We start from the raw sequence: 27118 nt of genomic DNA, 5'->3' as shown, positions 1-27118 counted from the left end.
CTATCAAATCAGCTGTTCAGAGTTTGTCCACACCAAATCATTCAGGGTTTTCCCTAAACAAAAGCCCTGGATTAACAATGAAATCCAGAACCTGCTGATCGCCAGATCACATGCATTTCAGACTGGATATCCAGAACACTACACAAGGTATGTCCTCCAAAAAGCCATCTCCCGTGTGAAGTGGAGATTCCAGACAAAATGGAAACAATGAAGGACACTCAACAGCTGTGGCAGATTCTTAATGACATCACTTGCTATAAAACCAAATCTGCTGCAGTAGGAGACAGCAAAGCTTCACTCCCAGATGTACTCAATGCCTTCTCCACCCATTTTGACCACCAGACCGAGGAAACCCACTCCCCATGTCTTCTGATGATCCTCTGAAGAGTAAATCCAAGGAAAGCATCCAGTGCAGATGGACTACAGGCCGAGTACTAAAAACTTGTGCTAACCAACACGCCAATGTATTCACGGATATCTTCAACATCTCACTCTGGCAGGGTGTGATTTCTACCAGTTTCAGACAGGTCTATATTGTACCTTTGCCCAAGGAGAGGGTGATAACCTGCCTAAATGACGACTGACCAGAGGCACTCACCTGCACAGTGATGACGTTTTAGAAAGGCTGGAGTTGAAACATATCAGCTCCTGTTTGAGTGGCGATGTGCATCTGTTCTAATTTTCCCACCTCAGCAACAGGTCTGTGCCAGTTCTCATCTCACTGGCTCTACACAATGCTCAAAAATACCTGGAGAGTAAAGATGCAAACATCAGGAGGCTCTTTATTCAAAATCAACATCCACTCAAAACTGATCAGCAAATTCCAAACCCTGCAATTAGATCCTACATTTCCTCATCTCAAGACCACAATCGATGAGAATTGGTGAGAGCATCTCCTCCATAATTTCAGTGAGGTTTGAGGGATCAGAGGTGCAGAGGGTGAGCAAATTTAAATTTCTTGGTGTCACTATTTCGGAGGATCTTTCCTGGAACCAACACATGAACATCATCATGAAGTCATACAGTTGTTACTCCTCCACCATCCGGCTCCGGAACAACCAACTCAATTAGAAACTCATTTAAGGACTCTTACTTATTTATTATTGAATATTTATTTTCTGTATTGCACAGTTTGTTTCCACTGTCTTCTTGTTTACATTTCTCTCTTTTGTACACATATCTATTCTTGAACACAGTGTTTTAGCATTACTGATAAGCTGAAAGTTTTCCTGGCCCACAGGAAAAAAGATTCTCAGAGTTAAATGTGATGTTAATAATATACTCTATTACGAGCTTCTGTTTGAATAAAATAGGATCATCACTGTAAGGTAATACTATAACTCAACTACATAAAATTTACTTCCTACAGCACTCATACATGCACTTTATGATATAAGATTAAAATACTGTCCCAAAGTTTTTATTAAAACTATGGCACAAAGTCTTCGTATCGTTTGGGCACTTTCCGGTTTCGTTTCGGCCTGCCTGCGATATTGTCGTCACTTCTCGGTTGTTCACTCTCAGCGTCGGAAATACTGCTCGCCTCGGCTTCGGGTGTTTCTGGCGCTCTAGTCACTTCATCAGGAGTGCTGGTAACTGCCTCTGGAACATCATCAGGTCTCTCTGTTTCAGCATCTCGTATTGGCCTTTCAACCTCTTCACTCGATGTATCTCTGGACTGGTACCTTTTTACACTTGATACATTTCTCTTATACAGGACTCCAGTCGGAGACTTGACTGTCACCATACTGCCACTTCTGGATACGACAGTATAGGGTTGATGGTAATAAGGTGTGTCTAGCTTACCACCAGTTTCATGCCTCACTAGAACATTATCTCCTGGCATGATGTCTGAATACTTGGCTCCACGTTTCGAATCTGTGTACAGCTTTGCTGCACCTTTCTTTTCAGCATCGTGGTCCCTCATCTCCTGGTCGTCTCGGATTTCCTTTATTTCTGGCATTTTTGTGCGGATTTTTCTCCCAAAAAATGCTTCTGCAGGACTTTTTCCAGTGGTTGCATGAAGCGTTGCTCGATAGACAGCCACATAAGATAGCAATGCTTCTCGCCAATTTTGTCCTTCTGCGTGTGCAATCCTCAATCGTTTTTCAATGGACTGATTTTGTCTCTCTACTTCTCTGTTGGCTTGCGGCCATTTCAGAGTTACTTTATGATGGTGGATACCTGTGGTCCTCGTGTATTCCGCAAATGTCTCTGAAATGAATTGTGGACCATTGTCAGAGTATAATGTAACAGGTAATCCATATCTTGCAAATATCTCTGCTAATGTTTGTATTGTTTTTTCAGTGGTTGTGGACTTCAACACCACGTACTCATAGTATCTGCTGTAGTAATCTATCACTACCATAATTGATTCACCTGTCGGTAAAGGTCCAAGAAAATCAACAGCTACGTCGATCCATGGTCCTGTCGGAAGATGCATACTCCGGATCGGTTCTGGCGGATTACTCCTACTTGTGATTTGACATCCGTGACAAGTTTTAACAAATTTCTCTGCGTCTTTATCACAACTTGGCCACCATACCTTGGTTCTGAGGTTTTGCTTGGTGCCAACAATACCTAGGTGTCTTCATGCGCTAAGGATACGATCTTCGGTCTCAATCTTTGTGATATCACCAATCTGCAACCTCTCAATACACACTGTCCGATGCAACAAAGTTCGTCTCTAATGGGAATGTAAGCCTTGTGAGTACACACCATACTCCAAATTTTACCTCACGAATGTCTTACACATTAGGGTTAGGGTTAACATCTATGAGAAACAGAAGTACCTTCACAGAATTTGCTCAAGACAAAAATTGAGAACAAAGAACATTTATTAAACAACAATGCAAAGTTGGGTGCTTCCCCTTACCCTGGGAATACACACATACACTGGGGCTCACCCAACTTTTATACAGTTTATTTCAGTTTAGAAGTACCCTCCCCCTTACATTCTTCTGCCTCCTGGATGAGTTTGGCATTAGGCAATCCTGTCTGCCTATGTGCTGTTTCTGTGAACTTGGAGGACCAGGGGGGTGTTACATCATGTCATTGTCCTTATTCACACATTCCTGACTCTCAGGGCTTACTAACATCTTACATGCAGAACTTGCTAATTCTGTCTAAAGGCTAGAAGACCCTTATCTTATTCAGACTAACTTTACTTTTCTACATTCTATTATCTACCCTTATCCTATTCATACTGGCTTTATTCATTACACATATATCCATACTAGTTTCCTCATCTTTCATATTTTCATATTAGTTTTACTCACCTCTCACAATCCTCACTTTTCTTTTAGCTATGCTTCGTGAATTCTCAACTGGAATGTATTACTTGTAAACTTGGTCTATTTCCCAACGAGTCAGTAAACGAACTGCAGTCTCAGCATCATCAGACAGAATTTGGGAAACATACATCCTTTGGGTTTAGTGATCTGATGAGGGGTCCATTGAATTAAATACTGCACACGTCTTTAGGCAGGGGAGCACCATAATGGCCAGAATAGCGAGTCCAGCTGCTATAAGGGCTGTGGGTATCAGACTCCAGTTACCAATAAAAAGTCTAGTCCATCCCACACTGGACCGAAGTTGCCAAGTCTGAACCTGGGCATGGGAAGATTTTCGAACTCCTGAAGAAGTGTCTTTAACCGCCTGACCGTTGTGAGCATTGTCCTTAACCAGTCTTTCACAAACATTGCCTTCAGCAGCCAACAGGTAATCGAGAGCCAGGCGGTTTTGTTGAACTGTGGCTCGTATCTGTCGTCTTACTTCAGCCCATAAATTCAGGGCCATCACTGTTCGGTGATGATCTCCAAGGCTGGAGTCTGATTAAACGATTTAAATGCCAAACAGCTGTGGTGTTCTGGAGCAGCTTATGTCGTTTACAACTGGAACTCCCCTTACAGTGGTGGTTCTTAACATTCCGAATGTCTGTGTGACCCAAAGGATGATTTACAGGAGACCAAGTTGGGGAGGGGTGTTTCTTGTCACTTAACCTGTGAGTTGCAGCTTGTCTGTGAACATTAGCATAAGTATCACTGAACCTGTGAGTTGCAGCCTGTCTGTGAACATTAGCATATGTACAATCCTGACTAACATTCTGTCTGTCATTGCCCCACCATCTTCTTTGTGCTATCTCTTTAAAACTCCTCTTTTTAATACCTGTAGAGGCCGAAATACAAATCAAATCTACACCCCTAGGGCCGATCTGCTTCCCTGGTCCATGTTGGGATCCTATATTAACCCATACTAAATAAGGTACCCCACTATGACTATACTCTATACCTGTGCCCTGTCTGCATTCTAAAGGTAAATAATTGTCACCTCTGCTGCCCCTATTCCAGGAGGACTTAATACATTGTGAGCAATTTAGTGATTTCCCAAAAATTGGGAACCAACAAGTAAACAAAACAGCAAATGGTAAAAACATTACAGCACTTTTTCCCAGCGTAGTGCAACTTTCAGATCAGAAGGATGAAGGACTGCACGCCAGGTGGAGGGTAGATTATCAATGTCTTTAGTCCGTGGATCAGCAGCTTGTTTAATTCGTTCTATGTGAGTCCACCCCTTTTCTTTTGTTCGCACTGCAGTGTCTGTAATCAAAAGTACATAATAGGGGCCGTCCCAGACAGATTTTAGTTGGTGATCTTGCCATGCTTTTACATATACCCAATCACCAGATTTAATAAAATGAATAGGATGCTCCAGGGGTTGGTTTTGACCTAATAAACCCTTCCGTTTTAATTCGTATAGAGAGGCAGAAAGTCCCTTTAAATATTTGGATATGTACTGGTCGTTCGCCTCAGGGGTAGGGGTATTGTATTAAAAGGTGACATACAAGGTTCGAGTATACCATCTTTCACCAACTGGTCAATTACTGGCGGCAGCCCCTTTCGGCCAGCCATCGGAATTGGATACTGCTTTCATCTAATTACTTGCTCAGGATTTTTTAAAGTAACTTGCAGGGGAGGAATATCTAACACTCCTCTATTGCTTCTTTTTGCCCATACTCCTGGATTTATTAGTTCCCGATCCTCCTTGGTTAATACATACAATTGAACCCTGATACCTGATTCCTGTGGTCTGGTGCCGATAGCCAATTGGTCCTGTAAATCTTGTCCTAACAAACAAACTCCAGCTTGGGGAACTAGTAGAATGTCCTCCGTTACTATCTTCTCTCCCATTTGTATTCTTACATCCCTTAATATAGGGACCGTAAAATCTCTTCCTCCTACTCCCGAAATCATCACTGTCCCCTCTATCTTAACACCCTCGGGTGGTTGTAAAATACTAGACCGGGCTGCCCCAGAATCTACTAAAAAGGTCATCTTGTCAATGTGGGGTTCTATGCTTAAATTTACCAATGGTTCTCTGTACAGCCCCATGGTGTGTATTGACTGAGAAACGTGACCCCCCCCTATTCATAATCTGCTTCCATCTGTCGGACTCTGGCTTTACCCTACCCTTAATTTAGTCTATGTGTCATCTGAGTCCAGCGTGTTCGTTAAATGAAGTGATAGGAGAAAGTATTCGGTTCAACAATCAGTTTATTACACAGCACAAGAATAAAACTTAACAGAGTTCTGGTTCAGTCATTAGTTCATAGTTCACTTGCACAGTGCGCTATTCCCCAAGACTGACCTCTACTGTCCAGTCTCTACAGTTTATATAGCTCAACCTTATCATACAGAACAAAAGTTGGCTTCCTTTGCTAGATTTCATTATCATACGGAACAAAAGTTGGCTTTCTTTGCTAGATTTCTTGCATAAGATTTATCACGTAATTTCCTGCTCTGCATTTATCTGGGGTGTAGAGGTGTTCTGAGGTTTTTCAGTTGGTTCAAAGATAAGCGTATACAGAGCCGTTGTCATACCCACACTCCTGTTCGGCTCCGAATCATGGGTCCTCTACCGGCACCACCTACGGCTCCTAGAACGCTTCCACCAGCGTTGTCTCCGCTCCATCCTCAACATCCATTGGAGCGCTCACACCCCTAACGTCGAGGTACTCGAGATGGCAGAGGTCGACAGCATCGAGTCCACGCTGCTGAAGATCCAGCTGCGCTGGATGGGTCACATCTCCAGAATGGAGGACCATCGCCTTCCCAAGATCGTATTATATGGCGAGCTCTCCACTGGCCACCGTGACAGAGGTGCACCAAAGAAAAGGTACAAGGACTGCCTAAAGAAATCTCTTGGTGCCTGCCACATTGACCACCGCCAGTGGGCTGATAACGCCTCAAACCGTGCATCTTGGCGCCTCACAGTTTGGCGGGCAGCAGCCTCCTTTGAAGAAGACCGCAGAGCCCACCTCACTGACAAAAGGCAAAGGAGGAAAAACCCAACACCCAACCCCAACCAACAAATTTTCCCTTGCAACCGCTGCAATCGTGTCTGCCTGTCCCGCATCGGACTGGTCAGCCACAAACGAGCCTGCAGCTGACGTGGACTTTTTACCCCCTCCATAAATCTTCGTCCGCGAAGCCAAGACAAAGAAGAGAGGTGTTCTACTCAACACCTCCTTCTGTCTTAGCCTTCTTACTGATTCATTCTCTTTGTTTCTGACAGTCTCTGTCAGGATTCTTTTTGTTTGTGTTAATCAACACCTCCTTTTGCCTATTAACATTCCTACTAAATTGTTTCATACATATCCTCTCTTTTGTATTTTGGGAGCAGGCAATTCTAAACCTACTGTAATCAGCCAACTTTGCTACATACTGTGGCACGCCCTTACTTACATTACTCTTTCCCTTCACCATGAGGTAAATATTAAATTGTTACATAGTACTGGATTCATGTATACAAACTGAAAAGTACATAAGCATATATTCTACATATTTTCTATGATTAATTAACCCCTATATTCCAACACATCAGTGCGTAAGATCGCATCTCCCTGGCTCGCATTGGGCATTCTCTCTTAAAATGTCCCTCCTTTTTACAATGGTAGCAAACTAATGCTCCTGTTTCCCAATTCCTACCGGGATTACCACGAGGTCCCGGGAACGGTTGTCATCCCCGGAATTCCCCTCTACCCTTGCCCCTGCTCTGGTCTCTACTCTCCCAATCCCAGAGCTCCTCCCAATGTCCAGGAACTGGCACACAGCCCCTACCCTTTCCTTGCTGTCCCTCCACGACTTCCTTGACTGCCTGCATCAAAATCTTAGCCTTTCCTTTCTGTTTATTGGGCATTCTCTCTTAAAATTATGCACCTCGGTACTAGTCAGGGGCACATTTACGAAACCGAGACCTCCTCCCATGGGAACTTCCCGTAAAGGTCTCATCCAGTTAATTTCTGGTTTATCCTCTCCTTTATAATGTCTAGATTCCTGCTCTCCGGGAAATGAATCAAAGGGTTCTGCCCTTCCCTCCCGGTGGGTCTCACACTTTTTTGAATCAAAGTCTCCTCCCTCTCTTGTCAGTTGAGGTGGTAATCTAGTACTTTGTGAACAGGTCATCATACCACCCCTACTTTCTTCTCCTTTCTTTAGCTGAGGGGGAGGAGGGGAAGGTGAAGAAGACTAACATAGGAGAGAGGGAAAAGATAGGAATCGGCATAGGAGAAGCATAAGGTGGAGGAAGGGAATGTAACACATCCCATCCTTGTGTTTCAGGGACACAAGAATGTCCTTACATTCCTTTCCATTCAAAACCAGTTGATCAACGGATCCACTGAGCCAGCAGGCTAGGCTGCATATTCTCTGCTCTCAATATTATCTCTTTGATTTTGATAGAGCCAGATGTTCAATGCCTGACACATCCAGTCCTCATCGAATCCAAACTTTGGCCAATATACCGAATTCCCTTTTATCGGGTTTTTTTAACCCATTCCAGACAGCAATACCTGACCATGGTCTGTTTGTCTTTCCCAAGAGTTCTCCCCGCATCCCAATCAGATAGCATTAATCCTAATGCTATCTGATTGCTTAGTTATCTGATTGTCCCATCCTTCCTTAGGACTATTTCCCTTGCTACTCACACCTCCCATACTAACAGGTAAGTAAAATTCCTCTTACCGGTATCCAGTAGCTATTCCTAGCGCGCTTCCTTAACGTCCTCCCGTCGTTTGTTCTCAATGCCTCTTCTCGGATATCACTCGCTTCATCCACTGATAAGTCACCCGCCGTCTGTGAGTTCAGCTGAATCAGCCGGGGTGCACCTACCCTCGTTGTCGGGCACTCTGTCAGCGGAAGGATTAGGATCCCGGACGAGTCCCCATCTGTGAGAAACAGAAGTACCTTCACAGAATTTGCTCGAGACAACAATTGAGAACAAAGAACATTTATTATACAACAATGCAAAGTTGGGTGCTTTCCCCTTACCCTGGGAATACACACATACACTGAGGCTCACCCAACTTTTATACAGTTTATTTCAGTATAGAACTACCCTCCCCCTTACATTCTTCTGCCTCCTGGATGACTTTGGCATTAGTCAATCCTGTCTGCCTATATGCTGTTTCTGTGAACTTGGAGGACCAGGGGTATCCTGTCGGTGTCCCATCATGTCATTGTTCTTATTCACACCTTTCCGACTCTCAGGGCTACAAAACTTCTTATGTGCAGAACTTGCTAATTCTGTCTAAGGGTAGAAGACCCTTATCTTATTCAGACTACCTTTACTTCCTACATTCTATTATCTATCCTTATCCTATTCATACTGGCTTTATTCATTACACATATATCCATACTAGCTTTCTTCATCTTTCATATTTTCATATTAGTTTTACTCATCTCTCACACATCCCAACTCCTGTACTCAATACTTTGATTTATGAAGGCCAAGATGCAAAAAGCTTTCTTTACAACCTTGTCTACCTTTGACACCACTTTTAGGGTATTGTGTTTCTGTATTCCCAGATCCATGTGTTCCTCTGCACTCCTCAGTGCTCTGCCATTTACTGTGTATGTCTTACTTTAGTTTGTTCATCCAAAATGTAACACCTCATTCTTATCTGCATTAAATTCCATCTTCCATTTTCTGGCTCATTTTTCCAGAAGGGATTTATATCTGAAATGTATGCTCCATGACAAAATAAAATGCTTAAGCTGGATATTCATAAATCTAGTTTGAAATGGGAGAAAGATTTAGGTATATGTATTTCTCAGGATGATTGAATGAATCTATGGAAGGACAATATAAATAAAATTGTAAATGTAAGGTATCAATTGGTTCATTATAATTTTATTCATTAATTATATTTAACTCTGGAAATATAATTTTTTTTCTTCAGATTTATGTTTTAGAAGTCATAAGGAGGTAGGTTCTTTTTTACATTCTAGCTGGTCGTGTGAGAGGTTGATTTTGAAAGTGAAATTTTTATTAGTTCCTGTGGTGTCCTTGTTGGGTAATATTAAGAGGATTAGTTTAGAATTGGAATTAAATAGATTTCAAATCACTTTTTTGAGATTGGTTTTAGCTGTGGCTTGAAAATGTTTGGCAATTATTGAAAAAATGAGATTGATTTGAGTGTTCAGAGATGGTCTTGTATTCCACTGGAAAAGATAACATAATTTACATGATAATTATTTCTTACTTTAAAAAAATTCAGAGCCTGTATTTGGATCATAGGTGGTTGAATTATTAAATCCCCTTTCCACACATTGATGAATTTTTATGTTTTGTGATCTCCTCTTTCTTCGTTTTTCATCTTTTTTTGGCGGTAGATTAGAGGGGTTGGGATGGGGTTGTAGGCAAATAGTTTTTTTTAAAATTCATGTATATATTTTGTGCTTTTTTTACATTTTATTCATGCTTAATTATATGCATCATGCTTTAATAAATAAACTTTTGAAAAAAGTGGGAAAATAGCATAGGAATAAAATACACATACATACAATGAACTGGTACATACAATGATCAGGGGGAAATCACTATGATGCCCCACCCCCTCTTAGCTCTTTGCTACAAGGAACACTTCCAACCCATTTAACAGTTCACATCTTACCAACAGTTTCTCCGGCACCCTTCCACATTTCTAGGCCTGGAGTGAAACAGGGTGGTCCCAAGCTGGCAAAGAGAGAACAAAGAGCAATGGCACCTTTCTAGTGCTGGAGGGACAAGCCCACTGGGGGCCATTATCTCAGTGGCAGGAGGGTTAATCTAATTACAACAGCCAATGGCCCAAGGCCAAGTACAGGCAAGTTGGAGAGTGGAGTCCAGGTAATTTGACTAGGTAGGGAGCAGTGCAGCCACATGACAGTCACAACCCTTCCCAATACAATCCACCTCTCAGAGGTCACACCACTCATGAGACAATCAATAACTCAAAGTACATTGCAAGAAAAAAAGTTAAAAAAAAATACTGATCAAGTGGGTCAATATATACAGTAGTTCCTACTAAATGTTGGAGAAGGCACATAGTCAAATTCAATGAAGACACCTCACCAGTCCCCTTACCCCTGACCAAACAGGGTCATTGTGTTAACAATGGACCAGAGTGCAGTGGGAGCTGCTCCCCAGTGTCAGGGGGATAGTAGAAAAAGTAATTTGTTTGGTCATTGATTACTGTGCCTGTTTTTTATAAACAAACTAATCTATACAGAGAAAAAAAATCACTAATGTACAAGAGTCTTAAATAAGTCCCTGATTGAGTTTGTTTTCGAAGGGTGCAGTGTGCTGTCGGTCAGAAGCAAACACACAAAACCAAAAGACTGTACCACACTTTATTCGACCTAAACTTCCACAGAGCCAGACGTGATTTGTGCTACTGTAAACTCTGAGAGTGACTTCGATGGGCCGGCTTAAGCTTGTATCCCAGAGGGTAATTGACACCCAACTGGCTGGGGCTTGGTCCGTTCAAGTCGGCTGATTGACAGCCACCCAGGTGTTGTCTTGTCCCCATACTCTTCTGCAGGTACAGAAGTTGCCCCCTGCATAAGGCCAGTGGTGTACCACCACATGGGGTCTGACGGTGGTGGGGTAGCAGCTGTCTCTGAACCTGGTGGGGGGGAACACTTGTGGCCCCTCACAGTTTATCTTTTCCTCATTGGGTTTTGTGAGTGGGTCCGGAGCGAACGCACGGCGAAGTAGGGATTTCGTGTTCAAATATATGTCAGGAATTTGGTTTTTTTTCCGGCCCTATTTTTCAGTTCACGAAAATACCTGTGTGGGACGAGGGAAAGGAGGCAAAACTCGGTCCAAGACAAAGTCTCGCTTGTCCCGGGCCGGCAACACGGCCCCAGACAAGAAGACCCGCATCACCCCGATACACCTGCAACAACGAGGAGTTCAACAAGCTGCTGGCAGTGGTGACCATCGCTCAGGGCGCGGTGCTGCTGAAGATCCAGACCGGGCTGTTGTCCAAGGAAGGCAGCGGAGCCGCCAGCCCCAAGAGCAGCAAAGCGGACAATCATCGATCGGAGACCGAAAGGCTCTTTTCAGGGCCACTCAGTGTGTGGAAGGACGAACGGCAGCTGTGGGAGTGCATTTGTCACACCCCATTCTCTTTGTAGCGCAGAATAAATTGGATCTGTCCTTCTCATGTTTCTCCTTCACCACCGTCCCCCACGGCCTCCCTTAATTGAATTAATATTTGTCTCTGGCCCGCTTCAGACCTCGATACCCACAGCCCATTTCACTCCTTTTCCCCTTTCGTACAATTTCTCCGGAAAATGAGCGCATCCGCCCGCACCCCCTCCTCTCTCTCCCCCCCCCCCCTCCTCTCTCTCCCCCCCCTCCTCTCTCTCCCCCCCTCCTCTTCCTCCACCCCCCTCCTCCTCCTCTCCCCCTCCTCTCCCCCCCCTCACCTCCTGTTCACAAACTGCAGGCGGATCCGAGACGGCAGCGCCAAGTCATTGCCTGCTTTTTACTCGCATATTGAAGGACTCAAGCCTGTAATGTTGGTTATAGCTTTACGTGCTATGAACGCTGCGAGACCTGCTGTATTACTCCAACGGGTTCATGTTTTTAATGCAATAACAGCACCTCTCAGGTTCAATCCAATAATGTTCCCGAGTAGAAACCTGATCAGCTGTTACAATACGGGGAAATCCAGTTAAAATGTCGCCAACATAGCAATTAATCACGTTATCAACAACTTTTGGTTGCATTAATCGGCTCTGGTTGTAAAAATGCGAGGGTAAAGTATTTCAAAATCAGACCAACTGCCGTCATCCAGCGGGCAGAAATACAGAAGTGAAACCAGCCTCCCAAGCACGTCTGCAATTACACAAAACCGGAAACAAATAGAACCAGAGCCAATTCTGCTCCATTTCCACGCAAAGGGGATTCGGAGAACTCTTTCAGTGAGACTGGAAGTGGCTCTTAAAAGAGCCGTTGTTTTCGGTTCGAGTCGTCGGCACTTGGTGAGGGCTTTACTTGGAGCTGGTGTACTTGGTCACCGCCTTTGTCCCCTCCGACACGGCGTGTTTGGCCAATTCCCCGGGCAGCAGCAGGCGCACGGCGGTCTGGATCTCCCGGGAGCTGATGGTCGATCTCTTGTTGTAATGGGCCAGGCGGGAAGCTTCGCCCGCGATGCGTTCGAAAATATCGCTGACGAACGAGTTCATGATGCCCATGGCCTTGGAGGAGACCCCAGTGTCGGGGTGAACCTGCTTCAGCACTTTGTAGATGTAGATGGAATAACTCTCCTTCCTCGACTTTCTGCGCCTCTTGCCGCCTTTGCCAGTTGGCTTGGACACCGCTTTCTTGGCGCCCTTCTTGGACGCTAATTTCGAGTCAGGCATTTCTTCTCTTGATTACACACTCAGAAATAAACTGAAGAAGGAACGAGTGCGGTTTAAATAGGCAGTGCCCTCATGCTATGCTAATAAGGGAATGGGGACGCAACGAGTATCATTGGTCGATGTGGACGAATGAACAACAAGAATTTTCTCTAAACATTTCATTGGATATGTCACAGCCACCAATCACAGACCGCCGCCAGTAACAGAAGGCAGTCCCTGCCTCGTAGGCAGTAATACTGACGTGTGGAGTGGGAAAAGGCCGCTGGGGAGAATTTTTGTTTCACTGCTTGGAACAAAGGGTGGTGGAGATCTGATCGAGGTTTCGGACATACAAGACTGTTGAGGGGATGAGTCTGAATACCAGGTTTTGGTCGCTCTGGGCTGAATCAGAATTTATATTCATGAACAAGTAGCCACCTTAGTTGTTTTGCAGCAGCATCGAAGTGTAAACATTTTATATAAATGAAAATTGTGAAGTACCTGGTCTATTTGACTATCGGCCTAAAAGCTGCATACCATCAGTTCCAAGGACCACCCCCACAAAGCATTTGAAGCAGAAGAAGGGCTCTATCTGTTCCGGATGGTCCCTTTTGGTATCACCAATGGGATCTCAGTCTTCCAGAGATAGATGGACAAAATGGTCAATGAGTACAGATTGAAAGCACCTTCCCTTATCTTGACAATGTCATCATTTGTGGACGCTATCTGGAAGACAATGACGCCAACCGCCAGAGGTTTCTCAACATGGCTAAGGCCCTGAACCGCATGTACAACTCCAGTAAGTGTGTGTTCCATACAAAATGTCTGATGATCCGGGGCTAAGCATTAGAGAATGGTGTTATTGGCTCTGACCTCAATCGAATTCACCCCCTGTTAGCCTCCTGATCCCATGAACCATGAAAGCCTTAAGGAAGTGCTTGGGTTTCTTCTCTTACTATGCCCAGTGGGTGCCTCATTATGTGGATGAGGTCTGCCCCCTCTTAGTCCACCTCTTTCCCATTGTCGGCCGAAGCCCAAATGGCTTTCGACTATGACATTGCAAAGGCTACCATGCATGTGGTGGATGAGAATGCACCCTTCCAGGTGGAAAACGATGCCCCTAACGCTGCTCAGGTCACTACCCTTAACCTGATGAGCAGGTGGGTTGCCTTTTTCTCCCACACCTTACAAGGCCATGAGTATCAGAACCCGTCTGTGGAGAAAGAGGCTCAAGCCATCAGGGACTGAAGTCATTACCTGGCTGGCAGAAAACTTACATTGCTCACTGACCAGCGATCTGAGGCATTTATGTTTAATAATGCAAACGTGGCAAAATAAAGAATGATAAGATCACCAGGTGGAGGATCGAACTCCCTAACATGGCAAGGTATGCTCAATGAACCTCTAAATGCCCTGTCAAGAGGAAGCTGTGCCTCTGCACACACTGGCCAGTTGCGGTCACTGCATGATGAACTTTATCACACAGGCAACAGCCGCATCGCTCATTTTGTCAAGGTACGCAACCTGCCCAACTCCAAGGAGGACATCAAGGAAATGACCAGGTCCTGCAGGTCTGCGCAGAGTGCAAGCTGCACTTCTACCGCCACAAAAAAGCACACCTGATAAAGGCATCCCACCCCTTCGAATGACTCAGTGTTGATTTCAAGGGTTCCCTCCCTTCCACCAACATGTACTTTCTCAGAGTCATCAACGACTATTCACATTTTCCTTCGCCATCCCCTCCCCAGACATGACCACCACCACAATCATCAGGGTCTTGCACTCTATTTTTACCCTGTTCCGCTATCTCAGCTATAATCATAGCAACCAGGACTCATCGTTTATGAGCGAAGAGCTATGCCAGTACCAGCTCATAAGGGGCATTGCCTCAAGCAGGATGACCAGCTACAATCCCCGGGGGAACAGACAAGTTGAAAAAAATGCGATGTATGGAAGGCCATGAAATAGGCCCCCTGATCCAAAGGCGTTCTAGACTTACGCTGGCAAGATGTCCTACCCATGGAACTCTACTCCATAAGGTCGCTCCTCTGCATGATGACAAACACAAGTCCTCACGAGCTTATGTTTACACTCCAGAGGAAATCCACATCTGGGACTACCCTCCTGGCTGAGCCGATGGCACCAAGGCCATTCCTGCTGAGAAAGCACGAGAGGAGGAGCAAGACAAACTCCCTGATCGAGACAGTGTACCTGCTGCACGCCAACCCAATTTATGCCTACGTAGCATACCCTGACAGCAGAGAGGACACCATCTCAATCAGTAACCTGGCACCTGCCAGAAATGAAAGTCCAATAGCTCAAGTGTGCCAGTAACTACTGAGTACCCTACTCAGGGTCCCGGAGGACACTGCTCAGGAAGTGGACCAATCCACCCCATGACCTGAACCGGGGACCTCAACACCCACTGACTCTGTACCACAGGGAGTCCAGGAAGTTCAGGAAACCCAAAGTCTTCCAGTACTGTGGCTCTCGACCAAACCTCCTGACTGACTTAACTTGTAAATATTTGTAAAATATTAGGGGTTTTTTAATGAATGGTCTCTGTTTTTCACCCACAGGTTCTCTTCTGAAGGAAAGGTTGAATACAGTGAACTGCATTGGACAGATCCAAAGTGATCTTTCAATCAGGGCTAAGTCTATCTGATGTAGAGGAGACCACAATGGGAGCAAGTGACCCCTGCAGATTCACAAGAGAAGGTTCTTAATTTGGAAGGACTTTTTTGGGACACAAATTATGATGAGTGAAGAGGTGTAGGCACATGTGGATCATCTCCTGTGTCCACAGGGGTAGGTCCCAAGGGAACGATTGGTGGGGAGGATGGAGTGGGCGAGACTGTTGTAAGCCTGTGATTTCACAGTGCAGTGACTATTCTAAAGGTTTTGACCTTACAGTACAGTAACTGTTGGATAGGTCTGTGCTGTCACAGTTCAGTAACCGTTGTAAATGCCTGTGTTCTGTGTTATGAGCCCAGAGGATTCGAAAACCCAGCAGTAATAGAAATTCACCAAGACTTAAACAAAAGTTGCTTTTAATTCTTTAAACATGAAAAATCAAGATCAAACTTTAACTTATTACTATTAATTTAACCTCACTTAACCCCCTTCTAATTCTAAGCACATGTGTATGTAATGTGTGTGTAAGTTCAGAAAGGTTCTTTGATTCACAGTACAATCTCACTTCTCATTCCTCCAAGTTCACTAGTATCAGGCAATTCTAATACTGTGCACAGAATTTAACATTTATGAACTTCACCAGGCTTTGGTGTTTGAAAGGTTACCACTCAGGAAGGTTCTTGTCAGTTTTCAGAGAGATATTTGTTGCTCGTTGGACACACACAGACTGATTACTTCTGATCAGCCACTCCAGTGTCTTGCCAAATAAACTTGCCCCATCAGGGTTTTCTGGATGATAACCTCTTTCTTTCAAGTCACCAGAGTTCCTTTGCTGTTTCCCTTATCTCAGGCAAAACACCACAAGCCAGCCATCTCCTCTTGTATGGACCACAAGGGCTTTGAATAGGCTGAAGTCAGAACTCACAATCCATCTTCCAAAATGGGGTTTCAAACAAGCTTCCAAAAGCCTCTGCAGAAAACCAGCAGTCTCTCTCTCTCACACACTTGGCACTTTCAGGTGGCCATAATCCCCGATTCTAAGGCCACATATTATGCCAATACACGGCTGTCGGGAGGCTAATTGGTGCCTGCAAGGTGAACTTTGTAACCCTTGTCCGGGAGGGATAATTGCTGGAGCACTAAGGTCCCCCCTGCACATGAATGCAGCTGCCTGAAAGCGGCTGCTAAGGGAATGAGAGTCAGCTGGGGAGCGCCTGACAGCTCCCCTTCCAGGGGCAGCCATCATGGACTGTCAGTGCAGGGACTTCCCCGCACTGATGCCGCTGCCCTGCTCTCCCAACACCCCAAGATTTGTTGCTCGTTGGACACCCACAACTGATTCCTTCTGAATAGGCACTTCAGTGTCTTGCTAAAGAAATTTGCCCATCAGGTTTCTCCAGATGATAACCTCTTTCTTTCAGGTCACCACAGAGCTCCTTTTTGTTTCCCTTATTTCAATACAGCCAGTCATCTCTTCTTGTATGGACCACAAGGGCTTTGACCAGGCTGAACTAAGTACTCACAACCTGTCTTCAAAATGGCATTTTTCAACAAGCTTACCAGCTTGTCATGTTCCAATCCCAGTGGCAGAACTTTAGAACTGAATTCTCTCTCTCTCTCTCTCTCTCTCTCAGAGAAAATCACATGACTCTCTTAGAACAGCCAACTACACAAAGACAGACTGCGGCTGTTCGTGATCTGCAGACTGTCCGGCTTGAGCATTTTAAATAATATCTGTTTTGAAGTGTTTGTATGAGACCTACACTAAAAAACCTGAAACAATTTATCTCCTTTAAAAAAAATCTAGATATGTTATAAAATATAACATAATCCGACACACAGGCAATGTAGTGACTGTTTTCCAGCTGTATGTCTGAACAGTAAAGTAGCTGTTTTAAAACTGTGCACTTTGAGTGCAGGCACTGTAGTAAAGAAACCGGATGGCCGACTCCAGCTCCGCATTCTCATGTTTTTACGACTTCTTCACATCTTACAGAGGGTTCTCTGCCCTAACAGGAACATCACCGTCGGCTCATGGTCAGGGAGTTCATTTCTACCCATCCGAATTGAGGGAAAATTCTCAAATAAACACTGTGTGCGTTGTTCAAAGACCCAGTTTCGGTCTGAGTTCTGATAAACGGTTGGAAATTGGTGGTTGCGTCCGGGAAACGGAGTGGAGCTGGGAGATGAGAGGCCGCTCTCTATGCTCTGCCGTCACATGGACTCAGACTCCTCCCCTCCTCTTGGCTGCACGTATCTCAGGCAGGTCGGGGTGCTGCATAGAAAAGCAGACAGCAGCAGCGACTGTGTTATTGAGCAGTGACCGGAGTGAAGAGGCATCATGTCTGGCAGAGGAAAAGGAGGTAAAGGACTGGGCAAAGGTGGAGCCAAGGGGCACCATAAAGTCCGCTGTGATAACATCCAGGGCATCACCAAACCTGCCATCCGCCGCCTGGCGTGGCGGGGTCAAGCGCATCTTGGGGCTGATCTACGAGGAAACCCGCGGGGTGTTAAAGGTTTTCCTGGAGAACGTGATCATGGATGCAGTCACCTACACCGAGCACACCAAGCGCAAGACGGTCACCGCCATGGATGTGGTGTACGCTCTGAAACGCCAGGGCCGCACTGTCTATGGCTTCGACGGCTGAACTGCCTGCATTGTCCCTGCATCAACACAAAGGCTCTTCTCAGAGCCACCCACCCCCTCACAGAGAGAGCAGCCCCTCGCCACGTTGTCATGAAATTCATTACCTGTCCTCGTTCTCTGCCCTTGCTCATAGATTCATTGCTGCTTGTCAGGGCTCGTCTATTTTACAAACTTGACCTTCGGCCGATAGACTTTCTCTTTGGAAATTACTAAGATGATGCGCGATCTGTTGGCACCTGTTACCCCCCAAACTCTGGTCCGGGGAACACTCGCTTGTCTCGTCTCCGGCTGAGCTGAAGCCCCTCAAATCGGCACCGGGTCAGTAAATCGGCTCCGGATATTCACACACAAGGCTGGGGATATAATTAATCGACATTTCAAATGCTATTTATAACAACTCAAATGATTTTCAGTGAAGTGATTAGAGTTTCACTGAAATTGGCGGGCGGTTTGAAAATAAAGAACAGCCAATCAGACTGCAGCCTCTGAGCGGTGTGATTGGTGGAAATTTGACCGCCAGTGACAAATGTCCACATTGGATCAGAGATGACATTCCCCGCCCGCCTCAGATCTTCAAACTCTCTCCTCTCCATCCAGTTCATGACAGCGATGTAGCCAATCGCTGCGTTGCACTGTATGATTGGCATCTGCTCCTGCCAATCAGAATCGTGAGGGCTAATTGAACATCGAACACGACAGCGCAGTATAAGCCCTTGATGTGGCGTCGAACGACATATATTCCAACCAAAAAAATACTAAACCCTTCTGGCTTCGTAACCCTCTATTTCTTTCATCCATGTGGCTGTCTAAAAGGATCTCATATTTCCATAAAGTTTCAGTTGTAAAACACCACCCAAGACACCCACAACTATCACAAGGGGAAAAGGAGAAGAATGGGCTGGAGGAAGGAAGAAACAAAGGTCGGTTTAATTAAGGCGAAGGAAGGTGGTGGAGCAGAAATATGAGAAGGGCAGGTAAAGGTAATTCTGCGCTACAAAGAGATTGGGGGAGGGGGGACACAAATCCACGAAACACAAATGCCCCGCACACCCTCAGCTGGCGTTCGCCCTTCCACAAATTGTCCCTCCGGCCCGCTTCAGACCTGGCTGCCCACAGCCCATTCCTCTCCTTCTCGCCTTCCACACAATTTCTCCGGAAAATGATCGCATCATCCCGCCCCCACGTCCTTTCTGAGCGACTACATCAATGAACAGTCGCCAAGTCACAGCTTCAATTCCCAAACTGTCATTGGAAAAGACCGCAAGAAAATTATTTGAAACCCCAACTCGGCGCTTGTAAGACAGACCGCGGGAGAATTCATTCACAGATCCGGGATCGGTAATTTAATATTCCGCTTCTTTCAACCGATGGGAATAATGCCGATTCACACCTTAACAGTGGGGGAATTTGATGTAAACAGCATCGCGTTATGGACGGGACACTGTTTACAAACTGCAGGCGGATCCGAGACGGCAGCGCCAAGTCATTGCCTGCTTTTTACTCGCATATTGAAGGACTCAAGCCTGTAATGTTGGTTATACCTTTACCTGCTGTGAACGCTGCGAGACCTGCTGTATTACTCCAACGGGTTCATGTTTTTAATGCAATAACAGCACCTACAGACTCTCGGGTTCAATCCAATAATGTTCCCGAGTAGAAATCTGATCAGCTGTTACAATACGGGGAAATCCAGTTAAAATGTCACCAACACAACAATTAATAACGTTATCAACAACTTTTAGTTGCATTAATCGGCTCTGGTTGTAAAAACGTGGGTAAAGTATTTCAAAATCAGACCAACTGCTGTAGAGGGTTAATTTACCGTCAGTCCAGCGGGCAGGAAAACAGGAGCGATACGAGGATGAGATCGCCAGTGACACCAACCTCCCAAACACGTCGGCAATTCCACAAACCCGGAAACAAATAGAACCAGAGCCCATTCTGCTCCAATTCCACGCAGGGGGATTCGGAGAACTCCTTTAATGAGACTGGAAGTGGCTCTTAAAAGAGCCGTTGTTTTCGGTTCGAGTCGTCGGCACTTGGTGGGGGCTTTACTTGGAGCTGGTGTACTTGGTCACCGCCTTTGTCCCCTCCGACACGGCGTGTTTGGCCAATTCCCCGGGCAGCAGCAGGCGCACGGCGGTCTGGATCTCCCGGGAGCTGATGGTCGATCTCTTGTTGTAATGGGCCAGGCGGGAAGCTTCGCCCGCGATGCGTTCGAAAATATCGTTGACGAACGAGTTCATGATGCTCATGGCCTTGGAGGAGACCCCAGTGTCGGGGTGAACCTGCTTCAGCACTTTGTAGATGTAGATGGCATAACTCTCCTTCCTCGACCTTCTGCGCCTCTTGCCGCCTTTGCCAGTTGGCTTAGACACCGCTTTCTTGGCGCCCTTCTTGGGCGCTGCTTTCGATCCAGGCATTTCTTTTCTCGATTTCACACCCAAAAATAAGTTGAAACAGGAACAAGTGCGGTTTAAAAAGGTAGTGCTATCCTGCTATGCTAATGAGGGAATTGGCATGGCAACGAGTATCATTGGTCGATTTGGACGAATGAACAGAAAGAGTTTCCTCTAAACATTTCATTGGATATGTCACAGCCACCAATCACAGACCCCGACCGCCGCCAGTAACAGGGAGTTGGAAGAGTCCTCTGGGAAAAATCATTGTTTCTCTCCTTGGTACAGAGAAGGTTGTGGAAAGATGTGATCGAGGAATTTACACCTAGGAAGGGAAATTACAAGCTTTCGAACCTACAAGGCTGATTGAGGGGATGAGTCTGTATGCTGAATCAGAATTTATTGTCATGAACAAGTCACACACTTAGTGGTTTTGCAGCAGTATCGAGTGTAAACATTTTGTATAAATAAAAATAGTCCTCGAAAAGTCGTAACCCAGTGAGTGTTGTGTAAAGTCAGCCCTGCTGTTCATTATCATAGTACCTATCCATGTCGGTATGTCGATACCTATGTTAGTCTGATGGTATTAAAAAATGAAAAACCCCCATGTCTCCAAGTCCTAATTGTGTAAGTGCATACACAACAGCGGTGACGAGGAACGTAACGAAACTTACGTGTACTCCATGCACCAATCGGGGGAAGCAAAAGCATAAAGATAAAAGTTGACAACCTGACAACCTCCACAAGTTCCTGACAAAAGATCAAAGCAAAAGCGTGCCAAGATGGTGGAGGGAAAGTTTGGAGAATTCAATGAAGCAGAAAAAAGGTATAATTATGTAGAATGGTTTAACCACTCCCACGTAGCCCATAATATTATTGAAAACCCAGTAAACTGAAGAAGTCCTCTATTACTCAGTATAATGGGCAGCAAACATTCGATCTCCTTAAAACTTTGCTTTCCCCAGACCCAGGGATGAAGACATACATCGAATTATGCACAGTTCTGGGGAGCCACTTAAGCCTCAGACCATTGGTTATGGCAGAAAGGCAACGATTCTATAAAAGGAAGAAATCCCTGGGGAAGCAGTAAGTTAATACCTGGCACCAGTGCGTAAACTGTCCACCCACTGTCACTTCGAGAAGTTTCTGACCCAAGCACATTGAGACCGATTGGTGATGGGGTGGGCAGATTGCCAGGCAAAGCAAAAATTACTGGCAATGGATGATGAAGTAACTCTCGAGATTGCTTTTAGAACTGTCAAAGCAAAATGTCCAATTAAAGAAACAGTAAAACGCAACTGGACATAATGCTGATAAACACCCAACCGAGGCCAAAGCTCTAGCAGAGAGAGAGAACAGCCCAAACAACAACAAAACAACATCTATAGTCTCACATATCTGAAAGATAAACAAAAAAAGCACAGTGATTTATATTCAACTAAAAATAAATAATGAACCTCTGAAATTGGAACTCGATACAGGAGCTCCAGTGTCTCTAATGCCATTACATTTAAAGCAACGCTTGCTACCACACCTTCTGGAGACAAAACCAAAGTGTTTGTGAAATGTATGGTCAAGATGCAATACAAGCCACAACAACCAAAAACACTATCCCTCTCTTTCTTTTTTTGGCTTGGCACCATTTGGCTTGGCGAGTCTGTTGTCTATCTCGTTGTCGATCCTTGCATCCGATGAAATGGTGCAGCCGAGATAGGTAAACTGGTTGACCGTTTTGAGTTTTGTGTGCCCGATGGAGATGTGGGGGGGCTGGTAGTCATGGTGGGGAGCTGGCTGATGGAGGACCTCCGTTTTCTTCAGGCTGACTTCCAGGCCAAACATTTTGGCAGTTTCCGCAAAACAGGACATCAAGCGCTGAAGAGCTGGCTCTGAATGGGCAACAAAAACATTATCCCTTTTCTTTTCTTTGGCTTGGCTTCGCGGACGAAGATTTATGGAGGGGGTAAATGTCCACGTCAGCTGCAGGCTCGTTTGTGGCTGACAAGTCCGATGCGGGACAGGCAGACACGGTTGCATCGGTTGCAGGGGAAAATTGGTTGGTTGGGGTTGGGTGTTGGGTTTTTCCTCCTTTGCCTTTTGTCAGTGAGGTGGGCTCTGCGGTCTTCTTCAAAGGAGGTTGCTGCCCGCCAAACTGTGAGGCGCCAAGATGCACGGTTTGAGGCGATATCAGCCCACTGGCGGTGGTCAATGTGGCAGGCTCCAAGAGATTTCTTTAGGCAGTCCTTGTACCTTTTCTTTGGTGCACCTCTGTCACGGTGGCCAGTGGAGAGCTCGCCATATAACACGATCTTGGGAAGGCGATGGTCCTCCATTCTGGAGACATGACCCACCCAGCGCAGCTGGATCTTCAGCAGCATGGACTCGATGCTGTCGACCTCTGCCATCTCGAGTACTTCGACGTTAGGGATGAAAGCGCTCCAATGAATGTTGAGGATGGAGCGGAGACAACGCTGGTGGAAGCGTTCTAGGAGCTGTAGGTGATGCCGGTAGAGGACCCATGATTCGGAGCCGAACAGGAGTGTGGGTATGACAACGGCTCTGTATACGCTTATCTTTGTGAGGTTTTTCAGTTGGTTGTTTTTCCAGACTCTTTTGTGTAGTCTTCCAAAGGCGCTATTTGCCTTGGCGAGTCTGTTGTCTATCTCGTTGTCGATCCTTGCATCTGATGAAATGGTGCAGCCGAGATAGGTAAACTATCCCTCTACATCATAGATAAACAGCGATCAACACTTTCGGAAGGAACTGGCTACAACACATTCTCCTAGACTGGCTGGAGATCAGTTCAATACTGACTGTAAACCACAAAGAGAACACTCAGCATGAACTCAACCAAATTCTCAACAAACACACCGTGGCCTCCCAACAAGGATTGGGGAAGATCAAAGAGGTTCAAGCCACACTCCAGAGAATGTGGAACCAAAGTTCATCAAAGCCAGGACAGTCCCATTTGCAAACAAAGGCATAAGTGAAGCTGAGTTAAATAGATGAAAAGATGAAGATATATTAGGACCAATAGAAATACAGTGATTGGGCAGCGTGTTCAGAAATCAAATGGTGAGATTTGCATTTGTGGCACTTACAAAGTCAACATAAAACAGGCACTATAAGTACCAGAACACCCCTTGGCCAAAGCAGAAGAACTATTACAAGCACTAAATGGAGGGCAAAAGTTCACAAAAATAGATTTGTCACAGGCATACCAAAAAATAGAGTTGGATAAAGAATCAAGACTATATGTGACAATCAATACCCAAATGGGATTGTTCACCTATACATGCATGCTATATGGAATCTCAGCAACACCTGCAATTTTTCAAACTACAATGGACAAATGACTACATGGAATACCAGTGGGATGTTACTTTGAAGATATCATCATCATCGGCTGAAATGACAGAGAATACACAAAACATTGAAAAGATCCTAAGCAGACTACAACAGGCCAATGTACGATTATGACAGTATAAACGTGTCTTCATGCTGCCCTCAGTGACATACTTGGGAATTACAATTGTGACAGAGTATACAGATATGTTTTTAGGAGATAAATTGGGTAAGGTTTGTTAGAGTAGGGTACATACATACACTTTAAAACAGATCTTATTTAAAATACTGGAGCTCTGCTCATGTAAGACATGTTAGCCCCAGAGACTTTGCAGAAGCTTTAGAGAGTACCCAAAACTTCACTAATGAATTGTTGTTTACAAAAAAGGCAACAGATGAAAGAACTTGTTGGAGCCGCATACTGTCAGGTGTGGAATTGCTGTTAGGAGAGTCATGTGGTTATACAAACAGAGATAGTCAAACAGGTTTGAGAGAGACAGTGACAGAGGGTTCTGCAGTTTTACAGTCAGCAGCAGCAACTGGGACTGGAACAGGACAAGCTGGCAAGCTTGTGGAGAACCCAATTTGGAAGATGGGTTGTGAATGCTTATTTCAGCCTGTCAAAACAATTGTGGCTCATTCAAGAGGAGAGGACTGGCTGTCTAATGTTCCACTTGGAATAAGTGAAACAAAAAGGAACTATGTGATGATCTGAAAGAAAGAGGTTATCATCTGAAGAGGCAAGTTTCATCAGCAGTACACTGTGGTGACTGATGGAAGTACATCAGTTGTGGATGTCCTGGAATAATAAATCCCTCTCTGAAAAGTGAGAAGAACCCTCCTGAGCAGTAACCATTTACATTTCAAGTAACAAAGCCTGGTGAACTTTCTAAGTGTTAAATTTTGTGCACAGTATAAGAATTGCCTGCAACCAGTGAACTTGGAGAATGAGAAGTGAGACTGGACTGTGAAACAAAGAACTTTTCTGAAATTACACACACATTACATACACATGTGCTTGGAGTTAGTAGGGGGTGGTTAGGTTAGTTAAGTCAATAATGATAAGTTCAAGTTTGATTCTATTTACATGTTTAAAGATAATTAAAAGCAGCTTTTGTTTAAGTAATCATTTGTCTTGGTGAATATCTATTGCTGCTGGGTTTATGGGTCATCTGGGCTCGTAACACAATTGACAAAGAGGGCATGTGAATGAATCCAGCAGCCACAGAAGCCATTTGCAAAGCCCCATATCCAACCAACGAGTCAGAATTACTGTTGTTAGAAATAGAAGTACCTTCACAGAAATTGCTCGAGACAAAAATTGAGAACAAAGAACATTTATTATACAACAATGCAAAATTGGGTGCTTCCCCTTACCCTGGGAATACACACATACTCTGGGTCTCACCCAACTTTTATACAGTTTATTTCAGTATACGAATACCCTCCCCCTTACATTCTTCTGCCTCCTGGATAGGTTTGGCATTAGGCAATCCTGCCTGCCTACGTGCTGTTTCTGTGAACTTGGAGGACCAGGGGGTATCCTGTCGGTGTATCATCATGTCATTATCCTCATTGTCCTTTTCACAAACCTGTCTTTGTTCTAATTTACACCTTCCCAACTCTCAGGGCTACAGCCTCTTCATATGCAGAACTTACTAATACTGTCTAGGGCTTACTAATTTCATATGCAGAACTTGGTAATTCTGTCTAGGGCTAGGAGACCCTTATCTTATTCAGACTAACTCTACTTCCTACATTCTATTATCTATTGTCTATCCTTATCTCATACATACGGTGAACTTGCTGATTCTGTCTAAAGGCTAGAAGATTCTTATCTTACTCAGACTGACTCTGCTTCCTACATTCTAATATCCATTTCTTATCCTGTTCATACTGGCTTTATTCATTTACCCATATATCTGTATTAGTTTCCTCATATTCATATTTTATATCAGTTTTACTCATCTCTCACACTGTCCTTTCTACGGCTTATAAATCACTATTGGAAACATATCCCTAACATGTCTACTCTATGCACCCCCCCTAAACTCGAGAAAGATCAAAAATGGTACTGGAATACGGAAACAAAAAACACAGTCGATCGACTAAAAGAAATATTAATGTCAACAATGAGGTGCTGATCCACTATGACTCAAAGAAGGAAGTGACTCTAGCCATTGATGCTTCATCAGTAGGACTGGGAGCAGAAAATAGTGAGCAACCAGTGGCATATGCTTCACGGACATTAACTGCAAACAAATGCAATTATGCACATCTGGATAAAGAAGAATTAGCAATAATTTTTGGTGTAAAAAAGATTCCACCAATATCTCTATGGAAGAACTTAACCCTAATCTCTGAGAGCAAACTTTTATGTTTGATTCTGGACCCCCACAAATATTGGGATACCAATATTAGCTACAGCCAGAATTCAAAGATGGGCCATGCTACTAGCCACGTGCAACTACAAGGAACTGGGAACACTCAATAGCCATGTGGATGCCTTATCACATTTACCACTACCTGAAACTGAACAATAAGAACAAATTATTAAATGGACAGCAGAAGCAGCAGCTCTCAACCAAGAACAGCTACAACTTACACCCCAGATGGTCAGCAATGAAACCCGAAAGGAGGCAACGTTAAGTCAAGTCTTATACTTCACCCTTAATGGATTGCCAGAATCTGAGGTCATACCAGAAGACCTGAAAGCTTACTTCACAGGCCAACAGTTGAAAAAGGATGTTTACTTTGGGGTATCCATACAATTATCCAGGCAAAATGGCAAGACACCATATTATCAGAGCTGCACCACAACCATCCAGAAATGTTATGAATGAAAGTGTTGGCCTGGATGCACGTTTGGTGGCCATCAATAGACAGAAACATTGAAACAACAGTGAGAGAATGCAAAATATGTCAGTCAATGCAGCCAAAAATGCCACAGGCTGAGGCCAACCCATGGAAATGGCCTTCCAGTGACTGGCATCGGATTCACATAGATTTCACGGGGCCATTCATGGGAGAAAAACACCAAAACTGATTCTACAATTGACTGTCTATGGATCATGTTTGCCACATATGGATTACCTCATGAATTAGTCATGGACAATGTACCCCGATTTACATCAAAACCTTTTAAGAAATTTATGTCCAACAACAATATCAGACATATTTTGTTTATTACCCTATCACACAAGTACTAATGGAGATGCAGAACACTTTGTACAAACATTCAAAAAGGTGATAAAAACCAAGAAACTCCTAAATGCCTCCTGCACTCACAGAATTGCAGATTTCCTTATGGGGTACAGAAACAGACTGCATTCTACCACAAAACACACCCCACCAGAATTGATGTTTGGCTGCAACCTGCAGACAAGACTGTCCTCGGCTCACGCTGACCTGAGCCTCTGTTTAGA

At 44.7% G+C, this 27118-nt stretch overlaps 2 protein-coding genes and 1 pseudogene across 2 annotated transcripts; 1 reads left to right on the top strand and 2 right to left on the bottom strand.

Moving 5' to 3' along the window:
* Positions 1-2819: 2819 nt before the first annotated feature.
* On the bottom strand, positions 2820-12703 carry LOC138736428 (histone H2B 1/2-like). Its single transcript, XM_069885937.1, has 3 exons — positions 11754-12703; positions 8022-8224; positions 2820-4598 (listed from the first exon to the last, which is right to left on the bottom strand). Exon 1 carries the CDS (start codon positions 12690-12692, stop codon positions 12321-12323), a length of 372 nt encoding a protein of 123 aa, XP_069742038.1. The 5' UTR covers positions 12693-12703; the 3' UTR covers positions 2820-4598; positions 8022-8224; positions 11754-12320.
* Positions 12704-15774: 3071 nt separating this feature from the next.
* Positions 15775-20384, bottom strand: LOC138736426 (histone H2B 1/2-like). Its single transcript, XM_069885936.1, has one exon. It carries the CDS (start codon positions 20373-20375, stop codon positions 20004-20006), a length of 372 nt encoding a protein of 123 aa, XP_069742037.1. The 5' UTR covers positions 20376-20384; the 3' UTR covers positions 15775-20003.
* LOC138736427 (histone H4-like) lies at positions 17599-17968 on the top strand (annotated as a pseudogene).
* Positions 20385-27118: the final 6734 nt, after the last annotated feature.

This window comes from Narcine bancroftii, chromosome 6, assembly GCF_036971445.1.
Source record: "Narcine bancroftii isolate sNarBan1 chromosome 6, sNarBan1.hap1, whole genome shotgun sequence".
NCBI lineage: Eukaryota > Metazoa > Chordata > Chondrichthyes > Torpediniformes > Narcinidae > Narcine > Narcine bancroftii.
The sequence above is the reverse complement of the archived record's forward strand: the minus strand, read 5'-3'. Positions and strand labels throughout refer to the sequence as shown.

Coding starts and splice junctions, on each gene's coding strand:
- LOC138736428 (XM_069885937.1), bottom strand. CDS start 12,692: ATGCCTGACTCGAAATTAGCGTCCAAGAAGGGCGCCAAGAAAGCGGTG.
- LOC138736426 (XM_069885936.1), bottom strand. CDS start 20,375: ATGCCTGGATCGAAAGCAGCGCCCAAGAAGGGCGCCAAGAAAGCGGTG.